The sequence below is a fragment of the Caloenas nicobarica genome, chromosome 20, assembly GCF_036013445.1.
Source record: "Caloenas nicobarica isolate bCalNic1 chromosome 20, bCalNic1.hap1, whole genome shotgun sequence".
NCBI classification, from domain to species: domain Eukaryota; kingdom Metazoa; phylum Chordata; class Aves; order Columbiformes; family Columbidae; genus Caloenas; species Caloenas nicobarica.
In genome coordinates, this window is record NC_088264.1 from 2,170,149 (window position 1) to 2,190,672 (window position 20,524).

The 20,524-nt window shown below is 43.0% G+C and overlaps 1 protein-coding gene across 1 annotated transcript in view; it reads right to left on the reverse strand.

Annotated features, from left to right (window-relative positions):
- PLA2G4A (phospholipase A2 group IVA) overlaps positions 1-20,524 on the reverse strand; it is a 73,598-nt gene that overhangs the window by 26,583 nt on the left and 26,491 nt on the right. The window contains exons 4-7 of the mRNA XM_065649024.1: positions 13,273-13,421; positions 9,771-9,884; positions 6,894-6,931; positions 5,093-5,234 (exon numbers count right to left, since the gene is read on the reverse strand). Of these exons, the coding sequence (XP_065505096.1) occupies positions 5,093-5,234; positions 6,894-6,931; positions 9,771-9,884; positions 13,273-13,421 (443 nt within the window). The remainder of the gene's footprint in view (positions 1-5,092; positions 5,235-6,893; positions 6,932-9,770; positions 9,885-13,272; positions 13,422-20,524) is intronic.

Sequence of the window (20,524 nt, forward strand, 5' to 3'; positions counted from 1 at the left end):
GAATAAACCACGTCAGGTCTCAGCATTAGTAAGTGGTCGCCCCCGCGATGCCCTGTTACACTGACCTCTAATTGCCTGGTATCCGAGGAATTAGGATTTATTTGAAGAAGTCACCACTTGTAGCAAGATTTCTAAATAAAAATATACTCAGAATTTCTTTAGAATGCCTGTCCTTCTTATTCATAATCCAAGATATTAAATTTAGTTATTAAATAAACTATTTAGTTACAAGACCACAGAAATTTTTAAAGCCTTCCAAGTACCAGCTCGAATCCAAATGATATCCTTGTGACAGCGCCAAAAGCAGTACAAGTTACTAATCAGAAGCAGAAGAGAGACAAATAATATTTTGGCTAGGAGTTTAAAAACACATTTTAAAATGAAAATATCTGATATTACCATATAGCATGAAAACAGTCTCAAATTCAGAATAACGTTGCAAAAAACTACAGGAGAGGAAAGGAGAATTTATGTGTATCTGTGCAGCTACTCAGCTACCAAGAGACAGCAAAGTGAGGAAAAGCAGGGCCAGTTATAAGTGACACCACATTGAAAATGTATCTACGGGGGGTTTATTTTACACTTCTTTCCTTCTCACTCCCCAGTCCTGACTTGAAAGCTGTTCCCTTCCACTGCATAGTTTCCCCGAGTATCTAGGAAGACAAAATGTAATAAAAATTCACTCGCCACCATCATCAGAAGTGTTTTAGACTCAGCAAAGGTCCCGCCTGGTTCCCAGTTTCCGAAACCTAAAAGAATTTTCCACTGTTCAGCGGTGATAAGGTAACAGCCTCTTGGTTGTTACTAAGCGTAAAAAGAATTACACAGTCGTGCAGAAAGTCCCTATCTGATCAAACCAGTAATCAGTCAAAAATTTCACTGAAACGCAATTTAAGGTGCCAATAGATGGGATTAGTTATTAAAAAAAGGACCAGTGTGGCTACTGAGTTGTGTTTCTTCCTGCAGACTCCACGTACCAAGCCGTGAAACCCCCCTGCGGACCAAAAACACAGTCACACCGACACAATCACGCACAACGACCAAATACGTCGAGACACTTCTCGAGGCTTCCACTCTGCAAAAACTGCTTATTCGTGATGCCGGGAGATGATTTGATTATCTTCTTCATAAGTGTTAAGCTTTAGTAACAGAAGCCACAGGTATTTCTGGCATCGGATTTTATCCCGCGCCTCCAGAGATAGCTATCTATCAAAAAACGACAAAACAAAGGTAAAGATTTAGGACGTGCCTGTTTTGTTAAGCCAACGCCCCAATAACGGAGCAGTTGCTTTGAACAGAAGAGCCGCATTACTAATCGCGAACTTCATAATGTACATCAGGCTTTGAAAGCTCTTTACAAACACTACCTAATTAACCTCCACGGGCAAATCCCAACAGGACCAAGACTGGTTTGCAGGTGCAAGCCTGGAAAAAGTATGTGAGAGCGATTCCAAAGCACCACTACTCAACAGCTCTATTCATCAGCGAAGTGGCATGAACACAAGGGAAAATCTGAGTTTTCTTCAGGATGCAGAGGAATCTGTAGGGAGGATCAACAAAGACAGTCGAGAAGAGTCACAAGTCCTGGCTGCAAACACGTATTTAATCCACAGGTGTACTGGGAATCACAGATCCACGTACTGGAGGGCGAGTTTAACGAGAGGCAGGTGGATGTATAGCATAAGATCTCTTCTTTTCCTCTTGATACCAAAGCAAAGTACAAAGAGTTGCGATCGCTACCTTATTTCCAGAAATTAAATTCAACTAAAGAGCTCTAAAGTAGAAGGCAGCAGCTTATGCGGGCTTCCCGCAGCAAAGAAAGCTTTTCAACGATGAAAAAAGAACTGAAGACAATCATCTGCTGCGCATTTACGTTCATTTATCTCAGCCAACTGAATGCACGTTGACTTGTAGGCAAAAGCCAGGTGCCGAAGGTTGAGTTCTGAAGAGGAGAGCACATTTCCAAGCAGGCAGGTTTGTTAAAGCCGCCCTTCAGCTGCAATTCAGTTTCCAGAACATTTAAGGGCAAGAAATGGTAAAATTTGAAATGACATCTATTTTACAAGCTGATGTCTAAGATAAACAGGGCAGAGGCAGGGGGAAGCGGCTGCAGAGAGTGTCCGAAAGGAAAAGAACCAAGAAGCCGTTTCATGGTTGAGAAAGAACGGAGCAAAGATGGGAGATGGAGGCGCGGGGGCTTCCCCATCTGCACGGGCTCCGCTCTCGGGAGCTCTGAACCCACCGGCCTTTGTGCAGAATCGGTAAAACGGGGGCAGAGGTACTAAACCCATTCAAGCAGGTTAGTAAACTTCGACCCAAAAACATTTTTAAGTGACTCAAAGATAATGATGCGGTGAGTCCACAGCAAAGATGGGAATCGAACACAAGGCTGAGGGACCCAAGCTGGTTTTGGACAAAGCCGCTGAGATACCCCTCCAGCTCCACTGAAGAGGATTTAACAGCGCAGACCAAGTGTTCTGTCGATACATCTGTGCTGTTTCTCAGATCCATGGGGCGCCGCGCTGTGTGGACAAGCTCAGCACCATACAGGTCATCTCAACAAGTGCTTAACCACCAAACCGGGCATGAAAATGAAAAGGATTTGGGAAACGAGATATGTTTTAAGAAAAGCGAGCTCTGAAAAAGACAAGTGATCTGGCAAAAAAAAAAAAAAAAAAAGCTAAAACATATTAAAGCTTGTTTTGGGAACGAGTGGTGTAGATGTTTTTATCTAATGCCCTGGAAACACAGCGCACGAAATCCAGACAGAATACCTGCGGCGCAAAAAAAATTGCCATGGGGTACAGGGATGATTATTAAAAAGTGTTCTGCAAATCCAGTCTTTGGGAATATACACTTTCTTTAATTACGGCGTTTTTAGAAAATGGTTTAAAGCAACAAAAATTATAAAAATATGCTGAGCGGTAGTACAGGTATGAGAAATCTCATCCTCTGTGTTTTCAGAATGTGCATCAAGATGAAGTAAGGAAATTTGGAAGTACTCACTTCCCCAGCCAGGGATGGATAATTATGTCACAAGTATTAAAGTCTCACAGCATTCCTGCAAGGCACACGAGCTGCTCTTCACAGATGAAGAAACTTAGGTGAACTCTGAGCAAGTAAGTGACTTGTTTAAGATCAAACAATGACTCACAGGCAGCTAAGAATATTCACGTCTCCTGACTTCTGATGCCATGTTAAGACTACGAACACCCTATAAATCCTCCCGCTATCTCCCATCTGTAGCAATAAAAGTAAAAATGATGGGCTATAAGGACAAAACTGTATCTTAATTTGAACAAAAGGGTTTTCTTAATTGCTAGAGGCAGCTAAAAATGCTGACAAGTCAGCTTAAAAATACACACTTGGCGGAGGAAAATGGGGAGGATCACATTACCTCAGTCCTCAGATAAACCTGCAATTAGAGATCATGGTCTGGTCTTGGAAGATGCAATTGAACGGATAAACTCTCAGTATTTGAGACAGCGAGGGATACCCAGGGAAAATGATGGCAAAACCAGCAGGAAATCTTGCATAGCGTTTACGATAATTCCTGCACACGTACCACCTGCACAGAACTGATTCTTCAGGCACCGAGTATCGCTCCAGTCCCAACTGCATCTTGGCAGAATATCTGTACCCTGAGAAAGAAACTGTTGTGCTCTAGGAGATCAGAGCAACGTCACATCCACAAATGTCTATTCTGATAAGATCTGCATGCGTTAAGATTAAAATAACTGAACTGAAAATTAAAAAACCTTGAAAATGTTCCTTCACAATATGGACAGCTTATATATCTACAAATAAAATATGTACAATACTTGTCAAATTCTTTCATCTTCCTCAGAAAGCACGCACATTTTCCTAGGCAAGACAATTCAGAACTATACGACAATAACACATCTACCACCTGCTTTAAACTTCAGAGAAATTTAAAAGGAATTCCTCAGTGTTGATTCCAGTTTCTGCAAAAGAGCGTCACATTCTGCTTATACTAAAAACGCACAAAAAGAATCAGTTTGGATTAATACACTGACTCTGTTCGTGGCTTGACACCCCCCACATAGACATGGTCTTCCCGTCACAATTCTGGGAGCAGAACAGGACGGGGAACAAGCAGGGAAGAAAGAGGAGAATGGAAAAGCTACTCCAGAACAAGTGGATTTGTACCAAGTGCATCCTTTGATGGTTGGACTTGATGATCTTAAGGGTCTCTTCCACCCAAAATGATCCTATGATTCTTAATTAACTCAAAATAATGTGGGGTTTTAGGAAATTGCTGAAAAGGTCGGTGGGGCTGGGCTCCCTTCCTCGCTTTGATGTGACCCATCTCGATCCGCTGGCTTGGTCCAGAGCACCAGTCAACAAAAGCTGCAGTTTCACACATTCTTGAAGAAATAAACTTCATAATTCTAATCGTATCAAACGGGCCAAAGGAAAGGAAGGAAAGAAAACCATTTCTAAGCTGACGGTATCATTAAACCAGCTCATTTTCTGCCTCCTCCCTCAGACACGAAGGCCAAGGCCGTTTCGGGAGCTGGGTGCGGAGCAGGCAGGGGCAGGTCCCGCAGCGCCGCACGCTCCTCGTGCCGCCCGTATTTCACGTACCCTCCAGGCATCTTGCAGATGACGAGCTCAGCTCGGAACCAGCGCCTTAACAAAGCACGGAATTCAGAATCGGAGCAAAACGAAAAGCGTGGATTTATCTCCTTTACCCAATTTTAACCTAGGCACAGCCTGCAAAGGCTTCGACCAACAAAGAACCAGATAAATTTACGGCAGCTTGTTTACATCGCCAGTGCAAATGAAAGCTGTGATTTCTGTCCTACAGTGGCATTTACCCCGTCTTGTCCTTTTGCATAGAATGGACATATCGTTTCTAAGTGAAGCTTTACTTTGGCACAGGATTTTGTCTCCTAAACTGTAAATTTAGAGCAAAAGAAAACTTATTCTCCATTCTAAATATTCGATGTGCATAGAGGAAAAAGAAATTGTTTTGCTTCTGCCATCTGCCTTTCCATTGAACCCTTCTGCCTTTCCAAGACAAATGCAGAAGGTGACACTAATCTTAATGGGAACTCTTCAAACTTACATCACGGGAACTGGTCAAGTTCTTGCTGTTTTCCTCTCCTAGAAACGATTTCATGCTGTGCATGATATTCTCTTTTCTCTGTTGCCGAAATTTCTTCTCCTCATCACACAGAGCCATGCTGAACCGGAGATCAGTTGAAGAGCTGTTTTGGAAAACAGACGGGCTTTAACAAAAGGCTTAATTCCAAACACAGTTAAAGTATCACCTAGGGAAATGAATGGAAGTTAAATTCCTCATTAACTTACATAAGACGAAACAAAAACCAAACTAAAACAAAAGATTTTTCATGCAACACAATTGCATCGGCTGATTCCATGGAGCGGTGGACGCAAAGAGCAATGGCAAGCTGCGCTTTTAAGGCTTATATTTTATATAGAACCCTCATTGTTCACATACTACTGAAAACAAAATATACAGCTTAAAGCGGTCTATTTTGTGGCCTTAAAAAAAAAGTTAGAATATAGCAAGTGAGTTCACGACTCACAGACAATTATAAACTTCCACAGTCTAGAAACTGGAATTCTCTGCTAACCCATGGAACAAAGGACTGCAATGAAAAATATTCACACATTTTTACTAACATTTACTCTTCCTAAGTTACAGGTTCACTTTGAGGGAGGAGAGAGTCATTTTGACTCTGTATCCCTTCCATCTTATGATCAAAAACTGCGTGGATCTCAGCACAAATTGTACTGGCTGGCCAGAGGAAAAACCGATTTTCTCTAGCTTTTTCCCCACAATGTGTGATCAAAAATGTACACAGGGCTGCATAAAGAGCTCAACACTGTACTTAAATAAAAGCTACATCTTCAGCTCATTTCAGATGTCGAGGCAGGATGAACAATTTGAACTGTTACCTCATTTGGACTTGTTAACTCACGGAGCCCATATGTCGTTCCAAGGGGCTTTAATGCCAGAGAAATAAAATCCTTGTGAGGTACAAGCCCTGGGTGATTCGGGAGTGGTCTCGGGACCACCCACATATACATCTCTACTAGTACAGAAAGATAAGCAGAAATTACCCCTGGGGGATGTTGGGCAGCCTCCAGAGTCATTATAAAAGAGTTGTACCTTTACAGTGCTCAGCACTGCTATTTACAGTTACAGACAAAAAAAAGCCCAACAAAACAAAACAACAAAACAACTTTAAATGTCTTGCTCTCAGTAATTCATTTTTAGACTGAAAAGATATTTTTCTGATGATGCCTCAAGGTGATTTTTGGTCTTTCACCGAGATAGGTTAAGAAAGAGGGAGAAGGAAATCTAGAGAGAAAGAAAAAAAAAAAAAGAAATACAAAAGGGAGGCATCCGCTTCACTTTACACTTTGCCTTTGACTTCAGTACCGCGTGGTATCAACACTCCAATATTTTACATTTCAGGGGCAGCTCGGTAATGAGCATCCACATACGCTGAATGTGAACGTGAGACACAAAGCTACCACAGAAGGTAAAATAATGAGGGTAACAGCTGAGCCCGATGGCTGTGAGTTTCTTAAAGAAAAAGCTCTTGAAATGTAAAGCACTTAATATAAACCAGGATGAGAAATTCAGATACGTTGGCCTTGCTCCTGCAAACATTTGGAAAGGGCACAGCTGTTAGTACAAGCAATGGTGTTTAAGTCCATGACAGAATTACAGTGTGAAAATAATCCTCCATTTTCAAGTCTCCTGACTTTACGGTAGTTGGTATTTCTATGTTAAAACAAGAAATTTTTGCACTCTACACGACAAGTTTCTAAGAAAATTCTAATGGAGTAAAATAAAAAATACCTTTCCACTCTTTTCAATATGAGATACTTACCATACTTCAAGAGACAATTCCAAGGTCATTTCTGTGACCTAAACAAGAAATTTTAAAATATGGTTACACCACTTACAGAGGGAAAAAAAAACAAACGCACCTGGAACATAAACGATTACTGTCAGAATTTTTCTTGAAATCGCTTTTTATTTTTTTATAAAAGGAGGACATTTCTGAGATATACGAATGCGTTTCTTTTCCACAGAACTTTTTTTTTTTTATTTATTTAAAGCACACAGTGTGATTCCAAAATACACCACCAGCACTGAGCGCAATAGAAAACGCTGCTGGGTGCTGCTCGCTCCTGACTTTTATTCACCAGATGCCATTTTCTTGGCTTTCTTCCACGGACTTTTAGCCAGTGCTACTCATCTTTGGCCTGAAGGGATCTCATTATCTCCACGCGACGCTGATCCTTTGTTTCTCCTGCCAGCCGCGGTCTATCTGCCATTTGCTTCCCAGTTCGCTGGGTAAACTTCGGACTCAGCTTATGCCTAAATCAAAGACTTGTAAGGGAACGACTCCTCTGTGCTCCACACGGGCCACCGAGTGCCCTAACACAGTTAAATACGTTGAAATTATCAAGCAGGAAGAGTGATCGTTTGTTTCTGAAAGATGGAAGTAATTTATTAATAATGTCGCTACATCATGATTCCACTCGCAGCCCACAGAGAATGACCCGAGCCATAAGTGATGGGTTGGTCTCCTCTGCCTTTCATAGAGCACTTAAAGGGGTCGCCTGAAGGTAGAGAGTTAAAAAAATTATGGTTACAGCACCAATTGCATTTGTTAGGCAAAATGTGAGAGTACGAAGTTGGTAGAACTAAGAACAGAGAGGCATTTTCATCTCCCCGAGCTCTCTCACATGCAATGGCCACCAACATATCGGTACAGCCTGGTAGGTGTGGAACAGTCTCACACGGTGTCATGTCACTCTGCCTCTGCCCCTAAACAGATTATCACAGAGTCACAGAACGGTTTGGGTTGGAAGGACCTCCCCAGCGCCCCCAGTGCCCCCCCTGCCCTGAGCAGGGACATCTGCACCAGCTCAGGTTGCTCAGAGCCCCGTCCAGCCTGGCCTGGGATGTCTCCAGGGATGGTTCATCCACCGCCTCTCTGGCCAACCTGAGCCAGGCTCTCACCACCCTCAGGGCCAACAATTCCTTCCTCATGTCCGGCCTGAATGTCCCTCCTTTAGTTTAAAACCATCACCCTTGTCCTGTCACAACAGGCCCTGCTCAAAAGTCCATCCCCGTCTATCTTCTCGGCCACTTTTAAGTCCGGAAAGGCCAAACTAAGGCCTCCCCAGAGCTTCTGTTTTCCAGCGGAACCCCCCAGCTCTCTCAGCCTGTCCTCCAGCAGGGCTGGTCCAGCCTCGCATCATTTCTGGGGCTCCTCTGGCCCCTCTCCACGTCCCTGGCAAAACCTGGCACCCCGCTCCTCCCCTCCGAAATGGGAGTTGTGAATGAGGGGGTGGGAGACAGAAAAGGCAAAGAAATAACAAAGGGAAAACATGAAGAAACAGTGAAGAGTCACTTACGGAAATACTTCAAAGACAGGGCAGTAATTACACTATTCCCGCACCTGATGTTACTAATTTAGAAAGCACTTTGGAAACCACGCAGCGATCCAGCGGTTGAAAAAAAATGTATGCACATGGTGTTAAATAAACCCTTGGAATGAAGTGTTCCAATCGGGAACCAGCAGGCCATTTTCTATACCTTATACAGACTGCCACAGAAGTCTCAGGAATACGCATTGTGTACACAAATCGTCTACATCGGGCTCGATCTGACTCCATGCTTACAAATTTCAGAGTGTACTTGGCTTTTTTCACGGATTTCTTCCCCCATGTAGTCTACCAAGCTTTGCTGAGTGCTGATGAGAAGTTAAAAGCATATCTGTAACGTGGCAAGGCCTCGTACTATTGGCATGAGCTTTGTAAACCGTGTTTTGAAGAATTTATGGCCAGAAGACCATTGGCTCTTTCTCAGCACCGCACGTCGTGCCGGCAGAACCAGGCGCCAGCAGCCAGTCCGTGCTCTGGGAGCCCAAGAGCTGCTGAGGCATTCAGTGAAATAAATGAGCAGAAACTTCCAAAAATGCAGTAAATTAAAAAAAAAAAAAAGGAAAAAGAAAAAAAAAGGAGGGTATCAAAATTCCAATTTCCCTAAGGCTATGCCTAATGAAATGCTAAATCTAACATATGAAACTGTCTGATTTGCAAGTAATAGGCCTTAACCAGTTATTTGCTGTAGCCACACTTTTAAAGTTAAACCACATGGAAAACAGCAGCCACAAGTCCTCTGATCATCTAATAAACTATACCCCAAACAGAAATGCAGACTGTATTTATACATACAGTATATGCATACTTTATATATATAAATAAAGATGACCAGATGTGACAGATATAATTACAAATACAGAGTTATGTTCAGAATGGCCTCTGACATGTTACTGTAATAAATGACGGTATTTTAATACGTGCAGAACAAGCTCAATTACACACAGATCTAACAGCAATTCCCAGGAGTTACCGTGCAGGCAGACAATCCCCGTTAAAGCAACTCCATTCATTTTGTATCATGTTTAAAGAGAATAATCCAATTGATTTGCCTTTTATTTAGAGCGTTCACATGAATGCATTACTGCCTGTCAACTAGGGCTGTGTTACGAGAAGCCATTTACTGAAAGGGAAACATATAATGATCAAAGAATTTCTGTTAGCTTTCCGGAAGCCTCAGGCACCAGGTAATACACTGAGCAGCATATTCTAATCCCTTCTGGAATTCAAACCTTCACTCTATATTAAGAACTTTCCCTCATCTTCAAAGCTGCACCAACAAAGGCAAAGCCGTGAATGTTGCAACTTACGTCATTGAAAGTTAACTGGACCTCCTTCTTCTCTCCCAGTTTCAGAGAAGATATAGGAAATGTGGATGTGCCAAGAGTCTCATCCATCACGTAGTTGGCATCCATCAAAGTAACCTAGAAAAGATACAGGGGTATTCAATTCTGCTTCAATAAACCCCTTTTTAATTCCATACGGCCTATACCTAAAATAAAGAAAAATATATTTTTATGGAAAAGGAACAGGAGCGGCTGAGGGACCTGGGGGGTTCAGCCTGGAGAACAGGAGCTGAGGGGAGACCTTCTGATCTCTGACCTGCCTGAAAGGAGCTTGGAGCCAGGGGGGGTCGGGCTCTGCTCCCCAGGAACAAGCGCCAGGACCAGAGGAAACGGCCTCAAGTTGCGCCAGGGGAGGTTGAGGTTGGATCTGGGGAACAATTTCTTCCCCAAAGGGCTGTGGGGCATTGGAACAGGCTGCCCAGGGCAGTGGGGGAGTCACCATCCCTGGAGGGGTTGGACAGACGGACATGAGGTTCTCAGGGACATGGGGCAGTGGTGGCCTTGGCAGTGTTGGGTTAACGGTTGGACTCTGTGATCTTAAAGGTCTTTTCCAACATAAATGATTCCGTGATTCTATGATTTACAAAGGATTTTTCATCTGAGCACCTTTCTGTCACTAAATCCCGCCATCTTTTTAAGCAGATATTGTAACTTCAAAAGATACATATAAAATATACAATTACTTCACATTTCCAGCTAGTAAAACTTCTCTATGGAGAAACTTATATAGTTTGAAACGTGATACACCAAAAAACATACAGCAACTTTTCAGTGAAGACAGAATCCACGCATCCCAGCCTTGTATCTACAGACCGAGATTTTTATAGCAATGATTTGGCAAAACGTGCAGCATTCCAAATGACACCGAGCTTTTCTCTGTATCCAGTCAGATCTTCGAGTCTCTTCTCATACTCTCCACGTCAGAGCATATACCTTTTCAAAATGTAATGCTATCCAAAGACGTACGTGGATACCGCAGAGCAGCGTTCCATCTTTTTGCTCCTACATCTAGGAGTCTTTTTTCTCAGTGGCAGCCTTTCAAGTTCTCAAGCAAGATATTCAGAAAGAATTTCAAATTACCATTTACATGGCTTCTATTAAATGAGTTCTCCAAACTCTTTTGGCTTAGGACCTTTTTCCACTTTGTGGAATTGTATATTCTAAAACATCATATGTTTGCGGCTTGGATCGTATCTTTTGCATAAAACAAAGGAATGAAGATGCAATCACTTGAATAAGTAGTTGCTACATCTGGGTTCAGCCTCTTCTCAACTATAAAGAATCCTCTTTATCCTGTGCCACAAGCAACCCTTTGAAATGATGAACTGTATTTCAGGACAAAACTCATTGTTTTAAAGGCATCTCCTGGCAGAGCTTTATGTCCGTTGCTGCAATCTCCGAGGGCTGTCCTTTAAAACCAATATTAATAGCAAAAACTTCTCAATGAGATTTTGGAGAGTTTCTTACACCCCAGCGTGAAACCTGCACTTAGGACAGAGTTAAAGATTTAGATTAAAATAATCTGAGGAGTCGAGTGGATTGTGGAGTCTGTACTTCGGAACGAATGCATAAAACCATGCTGAAAATCGAGAAACATTGCACAAAATGTTAGTCAAGTTTCAAAAGATGCTTTGGTAACTGGGGGTTCTCGCCCTGGTGGGAAATGAGCCAGTCACATTATTACTGCAGAAGGAAGTGAATGACCCAGGTCTCCACACGTTCAAAAGTGTCTGAGATCATGTCACAGTAAGAAACTAATGGCTCACCAGCATCTCAACTTCTTCACATCAAAATGCATGAATTTTGAAGAGTGTAAGAGGCGGTGCTATTCCCAAGAAGGCACCAAGTAAGCCAATGGCTGCTGCTGTTTGTGACTTCAATAATTTATCCTTTAAAAAAATCCTCGAACCAAAGTTTGTACTCAGCGAATTCCCACATTACTAGGGAAGCCGCCCAAGTGTAACTCCAAGCAGAATCTGACCCAGTCTTTACACAATGCCAGTAAAACCAAAGGATTATATTTTAACTATTATTTCCTATTCCTCAGTTTACCATTCCACTCATCTTTTGAAGATCATGAGAGATACTACAGATCACAACAATTATTTAGCCAGCCGTAGCTCCTGCAGATCTGCCAAAAAAAGCACAGGATCTGCAAAGAGACAGGTAAAACTCCACCCCTGGAATCCACAAAGGCTTTATCAGGCAAAATTCAAACTATTTTTGTTTCCCATACTGCAACAAGGGTAGGTTGATGAACCCGAGTTCTTCTTTTCTTCTTCCTGTTTCCACACATGCTTTCTCACGAAGAAACCAGAAGCGCTCCATTCCTCTTTCCAATTCCTGGTCCCTATTTGCCTGACTCGTCATTAGAAAGCAAGAACTAAGTCAGAGATTTCAAACCTCTCTCAAGTTTCTTGCAGTCGGTTTGCATGTCTACGACCAAAAACGTTTGGCAAGAATCAGCTCAGGTGACTGTTGCACCGGCCTGGCTGGTGGAAGCTGTTTTGGGTAATCTGCTTTCTGCAGAGCTGAGTGAAGTTGCTGTGAATTCCCTGCTGTTGTCTCTTGTGTGGGACGCGTATGACGGTTCTTCATGTTCTATGGAGCTGACCGTGGGATTTTTCCTCCCTGAACTGCAGGACCTGCCCCTGTCTCCAGGAACACAGGGAGCCTTGGAGGAAGCGCAATTCAATTTTCAAATCTGGAACAGTTTAGCCCCAAGAAATTACAGTTACTAGCTCAACGAAAAGCTTCACAGGCTTTAGCCTCTGTCCCAGTTGGCCAACTTAGTCTGAAACTCCATAAGTTTGGGTCAGAAGACTTCACATATGAGGTCATTCCCTACAAAGAACCAAGCTAACAAAGGACGATAGATAACCTTAAATGCCTGCCATGCCCACTTATAAAATAGTTACACTTAACACTCACCTTCTGTACACAATCTGGAAAAGTTTAACATACTAAGACTTAACGGTGGCTTAGTCAATAAGCCTGCGTATGGAATAAGAGCACCCAAAGCATCGCTGGGGGCTGCTCAGCGCTGCTCAGCCCTTGGCTCCAGGCACAGGGCAGACAGAACCACGTTTTTGCTTTCTGTCTCCTCAGAGAGAAGCAGGGAATGGGCAGAGACTTGACTTTACCCCCAGCTATTCGCTGTTCAGAAGAGTTCAATCAGTGGAGGAAGAGAAAATAATTTACGGCTGATGCGAAGAGCAGTAAACTCCAAACCCTCAGAGCCAGGCCGAGAGGTGGCTCAGAGCCAGATCTCACAATGACTCTCAAGGCTACTCCTTGGATAATACAATTTATACAGCATCTCTTGCTTCACACCATGCCTAAAGGCAAAAACCAGCCTTTAATGTTTAATAAAAAGTTGCCATCTTGAGACAACAGATGCCATACACGCACAAGCTACTGTTATTTTAACCTTCCAGACATTGTACAACCCAGCCATGTGATTTACCTCAAGAACGTTGTCTTGGTTGGGGTCCAAAATGAACTCAAAGGTCTCGTCCCACACGGGATTGACATCGTTATTGAAATGTTTCGTTCTCTTCCTGCAGTCAGGGGCGGATGGGATGAACAGCTCCACGTAGGGATCCGGAGTGTCAACTGCAGAGCAAGACACATGTCCTAGTCAGATAAAACTCAAGTTTGGGTTGTAATAATCCATACAGTCAAGCTCATGGTCTTGACCTCATGGTCTATGACAGAAAAATATTCAACTATATAAATTACATTAATATAATGACATGATACAATTATATTAACAATCTCCCAAACAGAAACAGACACGATGTTTCTAAGAGGGGAGGAGAAAAGCCTTGAACAAACAGAGCAGCATTGGGACTGATTCAGTTTTATTGGAAATACGTATTCTTTTAACGGCGTAAGGAGAGCTGCTCCCATCGGAAGCCCCTGAGCTTTGTGGGGGTCACCAACACAGTGTATTTGAGTAACAACCGCACAGAACACTCACCGAAAATACAGAAACGTTATGCCAACTATAATAGACGGTAGTTGATAAATGATGATAGATGAGGTTCTTAGGGACGTGGGTTAGAGGTGGACTTGCCAGTGCTAGGTTATGGTTGGACTCAATGACCTTAAAGGTCTTTTCCAATCAAAACAATTCTGTGTTTCTGTGTAATTTTCTTCTGTCCAAGGAGGTTTTTTCTGCTCAGTAAGAAATTTTTTTCTGTCGAACTGGGCCAAGGCTGACGCAGCCCTTCACTGATTTCTCTAAAGCATTGCTCAGATGCTTCACAGGAAAGCAAGGGAAGTTATTTGTGTGGTTTTGGTGATCACGAGAAGCCACCTGCTCCGCTGTGGTAGAACACACAAATCTTTCCAGCTTCCCCTCTTCAAAGTGTCTCCTCTGCTTTAGTGAAACATCTTCAAGCAAATACAATACCCGCCATAAACAAGAAGCGTTTTCTTAAAGTCTCTTTCTGAAAGAGGTTAAAGCCCATCAGCAGGTAAGACAGGTCTGAACGTTCCTCCTTGGACACGCTTTAAGTCTAACAAACCTTTTTTAAGAGGCAAATGTTTTCAGAGACTCTTGGATTCAATGCAATGTTGTCAGAGAGATCGCTGCGGCTCAGAACGACAGGGGCATCTCAGCGGGGAGAAAGGGGAAAAGCGCGAAACAAAAAAGGTTGATACTGTCAAACGGGAATCGATCATCTTTTAGGAGGAAAAGGGGAAAAACTTCCACTCCGGAGGTTCCGTACATGCACCAGGGCAGAACGGAGTCAAAACTCAAAACGTTTGGCCTCCCAGCAATTCTGGGGAACATCGGCCAGACCTAAAACACCTTCTGATGCCACTGCCAAACATAAGAAATCCTGAATTTACCCACAGAGTACTCCAGATATCTCTGAAGATACAGAATGACACGCAAGGGTCATGCTGCAAATTAAATATTCCTCTAGCTAGGGAAACTTTAGGGACAGTAAAACAACCTCCTCCTAGACTCAGGCTCCCTCAATTAAAATTTCGGATGTAAATAGACTTTGCGATTCAACGATTTCACTGTGTGAGGGTTTCCTTGAGCCGCTACAACCCTCCCCAGACCTTCTCGGGGAGTTTGACACGGGATCTGCGGGGCTTTGCCAACTGCTACGGCTTGGCAGGTCACGCTGCCACCCGGGGAATTAAGAAGGAGCTATTTAAAGTCGGGGATCCATGCGGAAAGCCTTTAAATAGCAATCTTAATTAGCTCCTAAGAATTTACGTCCGATCTTGTCTGTTATTTAAAGTCAGAGGAACAGGGGGATCAAACCCCAAGTACCTTTTCCATCTGTTTTTCTCAGCGGCAGATGTAACTGATTGCCAGCTTTTACTGAATGTGTTAGTGCTCTTGAATTCTTACCCAAAATTGTGCCAGAAATAAGGGAATCGAGGCCCCTTGAAACTAAACAGCGAAGTGTCTACCAAAATCAGCAGCGACAAGATCTCAGCTGGTAAGCCTGGACATTATTTGGCAATAAATACCACGGACTCGCTCAGCCAAGACACAGAACTTGGCTACAAAAGCTTGGGTTTTTAACCAAAAATACCGGCGCTGAACAGCATTCTGCGCAAAACGCCAATGCATCCCTCTCCGTTCAATTTTTTATGCGATCGGCTCTAGCTACAAGGAACAAAAGTCTATTTTTTTGGTTTTGAACACAGACGGCAAATGGTTTCGCGTGTGTCTGACGGCTCCCGAAGCGCGGCTGGCACACCGATGCCATCGCTAACTTCCCATCAGACAGACTCAAACAAGTGTTGAAACAGAAACTAAACCCAAGGCCTGGAACGACTAAACTTAGAAAAATCACTCCTCGTAACTCGGTATTGCCAAGCCGCCCCCGCACTGCCTTTATTATCTTTTTTAACCCGCGGCAAAGAGTTAATCATCCGCCCTTTCATGTTTGAAAGTTTACTTTGCGCTATTTTCAATTACGAAAATTAAAATCTATTCTTGTATAACTTCCTTCTTTGGAGGAAGAGGAAAAATACTGGAAGACTGCGTGTTCTGATTAAGTTGTTGCTATAAGCTATACTATGTTCATCAAAATCTTACGCCTTGTTGTTGGTTGGCGACCAAAAACTGGCTACCAGCAATCTGGCAAGTAACACCAAAGTATTCACTTAATGTGTTTCAAAACATTATCAAACAGAGATGAAGTAGATGGTGTGTATCCTTCTGCATGGATGTATTTATTCCTCTTTGCTAGTTGATTTGCAGGTATGTTTCTAAAAAAAAAAAAACTAATCGGAAAATGTAAGTGAAAAAGTAGCCTGATCCCTGCTGTTCTCTATACTCTGGAGTAGAGGGACCAGACTCCATCAGTATTGATCAGGAAAAAATGAACATGAAGCGACAAGTATCTAAAACCCAACTTTTACGCTAAAAAAATAAAGTGTCAGCATTGATGCCAATGGAACTAACAGTGGGTCCTGCAACTAGTAGTTTAGAGCCAGATGAATTATAAAAGTAACTCACAAAATGTTCATCATAATCCTTTTAGAAGACCTACAAGATACGCCAGGGCTGAAGACCAATAACAAAAGCAGAGTCGGCACCTAAACTGTTAATTTTTAAACACGCTGGCTGAAGAAATGGGTGAGAGGTAGGAAGTGAGGGTGCAATGGCTTTTCCTCGTTTGATTTATCTCCCAGTCAAGTAATTGCCATAGAATGCTCTCCGTGCATTACATTATGAATCACGAAGTGAAACACACAACGGACAGTAATTAGGATCAATCATTTTCACATTAAAAATGAGTAATGCTTTAAGCAATCTGTCTGTTAAAGAAACCTGTAAAATTTTGTACAATGACTGGAAACTATTTGATCTTGTGTTACTGATTTGGTGAGATGACTGTCATCAGGCCTCCATATTAATCTAAATAATATATCAGACATATAATTTATATTTCAATCATTGCAATCTCAATTATTTCAATAGCATAATAGTCATGAAGAAAGCCTGTTGAAATATAAAATACCAAGGATGAAGCCACTACCATCATACATTAAAATTTATCTCATTTGTCCATCAAAAGTTGAAAGAAATGCAAAGCTCTTCAAGTATTCCAAAATCTGGTTTGCTACCAAAAAATCCCGCACTGTAAGAATTTGACTTTTTTTTTTCCACCTAAGCATGCCATAAACACTTGTGATCATAATGGATATTAAATAAAACTACATTAATTTCAGTGAATATATGCATCGCCATTATAGAAAGTCAATTTTAACTCAGAGATTTTGGACCCGTGATCTCCAGATACCAAGTCCATGCAATTACAGCAATACTCCAGCAAATACACGGCAGAACTTCTTTAAAGAATGACGTTGGTTTGGTTCATTGGAGATTTTTGCCTTCTGATTAACCAACATCCTCGACCACGAGGTGCAACCCCATTCATAAAATCTTACTAGGTCCCAAATTACCATCTTGGTCTACTTTCCAAGAGGTTGAACGTTAACTGGTATCAATCACAGCAAACCAGCGTGGCGCAAGCTACGTGAACCTCCTTCTAGGCCAAAAACCTAGATTTGATGTGTGTTTAAAAATAATAACTCAATTTTTATTCAAACAGCAAATTTTACGGAGCTCACTGGACAATATGCTTTGCAGCGGCACGGAAATGTGATTTGGTCTCTCTGCTACAGTCAGGTGAAAATGTAATGAATTTTAAAGTCACGGTTTTTCCCGGTTTAATGAGTTATAAAAAGGGGGAATTTTGAAAAACAGTACTTGTCAATAATTGTCAAAAATCAAGGACTCCCTGCAGAGGCGGAGGCCAGGAACGCCAGGAGCAGAACCGCACGTACAAACACATCTCGTCACCCTCCTGGGTCACCTTTGTGTTAAAAACCCCCCGCAGCCAGCACCAAAAACCACCGCGGCAGCGAACAGCGACAGGGCCACCTCTTCGTCTTCTTTGATCTGTTCTGAATTTCCATTTTCAGAGGACTGCAGCTGAGTCCGCTACGAATCCAGGCCTCCCATTTATTTGGACCCAATACTTCTGAGAGCCTTCAAATGGATAAATTCAGAGTTTAGCAGCACTACAGATGCCTGGAGACACGCCAAAGGGCCACAGGGAACCTAAAATATCCAGGAGTACACAGAGTAGGTGCCTTTGCTCAAGGTACTATAGGGAACGTTAGAGCTTTTTTCTTCTAAGAGGGATTTTACAAGGGGGATGATGCGGCGCGAGATTTCATGAGCGGAAGGTGACTACGAGTGAAGGAAGGCAGCTCCCAAAGCAGCAGCTACGCTACGAGAAATCCTGTGACTTGGTAATGTGCTTATCAGAGATTATGAGTGCCTTTTATTATAGTGCTTTTCATCTCCGGCCTTACTTAAGTGAAGAACTGAAGTTCTGTGAGCTACCGCCCAGTTTACGGGGCCGGGACACCACTAGTGGTTTTGCTGATCCAGCCCTGAAAGGAACAAAAAAACCCAAACAAATCAACAGAATCCTTCAGTAGGTTCAAACCGAATTGGTAGAAGTGCCAAGACGAAAAAAAATATTCACTTCTCTAGGTTATTTGTACAGTTCCCTTTGCAGACGGCAGTGAAAAGCAACTAAAAAATTAGCTTGCAGTAGCTCAGAGAAAAATCTGGTTTTCTAGCAGATACCAGAATGCAAGGGGTTTGGGGCTTTTTTAATTAATTGAAATGCCTATTTCTGAAGAGCTGTTTCAGTGTCGAACTTGTGGAACGTTTCGCTGCCAACAGACACTGGCAGGAGAGGAGGAGCGGGCGTCCAGGTAACGCCAGATCCGGGCAGCGATAATTCGGTCTGGAGTAGGTTCAGGCACATCATCACATTCCTGGCCCATTACTCAAAAGCCCACGATCTGACTTTTATTCCAGATTTATGTTAGCTGATGGAGTACAGATTACTCCCAGTCTGGCAGAAAGGCTGGTAATGCGGATTTAAACTGGCAACGTTTCCCGAGGCCACAGAACAAGTTTACACTGGATCTGTGTTTAGTGTCATGGGGCTTTAGAGGTTTTGGTCCCAGAGCTTGATTTAGTGTAGTGCTGAAGTGCAGCCTCCAGGCCTTGGAGGGAGAAGAGGCTCTTCCCTTGATTTTTTTAATCCAGACAATTGTCAGGAACATTTTAAAAACCTGGAGCTGTCCTAACTGGGCAGGAACTGTAGCTAAGCATAGGTTGGATATGTAAACATGACATCCTAGTAAAACCTTCATCATTGCTACTGCAAGCAACGACAGGAAATTCAAAAGTGAAGCGACACCTGTGAATTGTTTCCTTGCCGGTGGGTCCGGTTGTTACAGGCGTTTCCCCAAGAAGGGATTGCAGAGGGCTGAGTCAGCAACGGTAACCGATCCTCCGAGGGAAAGGGATGATCGGGCATGTGAGTTAATCTGTCCCAGCACTGAGCAGGTGGGCCCTGCGTGTCACCTGTCCTGTCACCCGGATAGCGCTGCTCTTAGTGACAGGCTTTACAAACGTATTCCTTTCTGCGGTGAGGAAGATAAGGAAGGTGGATGAGGGGTGGGTTTTTCCCCCCCTTTTCAGAACGTGATCAGTCAAATACATAAATGAATGCATTTAGTTATTTTTAAGAGCTTTCTTCAGTACAGACTGATATTTGGGACAGCTAGCATCCTGCAAAAGGCAAGATAGTAACCAGAGGATGCTTCATAATCACACTATAAAAAAAAAATTCACAACAAACTAATCTTATTTATGGAGTAGATAACAGGCTGTAAAAGTTATCAAAGGTGTGATGGTGAGAAGACCTATGTGGATTAATGGAAAACCAGTGAAATTTATGCCAGAGAAACTCAGCGAGGGCTACGGAGGGCTACTAAGGGCATGAGAAGCACATGCAGCCCAGGGAGCCCTGAGAGGAGGCAGCTGAGTGCTTGGAGAGGATCAGAGGAAAGCAGCACATGCTCACCCTGGTCATGTTTTCCCTTTATATCCGACTATGACTGATGTTCTTCTTGATTCTCCCTTAGAAGGAGGCATTAGCCCAACCCTAACACCACTTCAAAGCCCTCCCTGGGAAGGGGGATGAGAGGGAAAGGGGAAAATAAAAAAAAAAAAAAGGCAGGAAAAAAAAATCCAATTATTACAGAGGACAAATGGAATAAAAGGGTGGAGAGGGCTCAAACTGGGGGAACAGCGGTGTGCACAGCCCCCTGGAGGAGAGCCCCACCACCAAGTTCTGCCTGGAGACACCACAGCACATGGAACAGGAACAGTTCCCAGGCCCCGCCACCCTCCATTTGGCCACAGCCCCGAGGAGGTTCTTCAACCAGAACATCGGGCAAGATGGATCCGTGGTCTGAGCCAGCACGACTGCTTTGATGTTATCATGTAGTGGATTAAGACGAGAGCCTTCTCCCAGAATGACAAGAAGTTCTCATTAACACTACACAGAAACAGTCCCTGCCTCAATAACTACAGGGCAAATATTTGGTTCTCATTGAAAAGCTATTTTTGCAACCGGAAAGAGCAGCAGTTTCACTGCGGAACACAGGAGCCTGTTTCCAACACAACTTCCAGCTCCCAGCACTGTTTCTGGCTCACCCTACGCCACGTGTGCCCAGGAAACCAAAATCACATCTATAGCTGCCTCAACATTAGACCAAGATCTGCAGTAGACATTTCACGAGCAGCAGCTACTCGTATTGTTCATTTTTGAAGACGTACAGATTTTAAGGAGGTGCGTTTC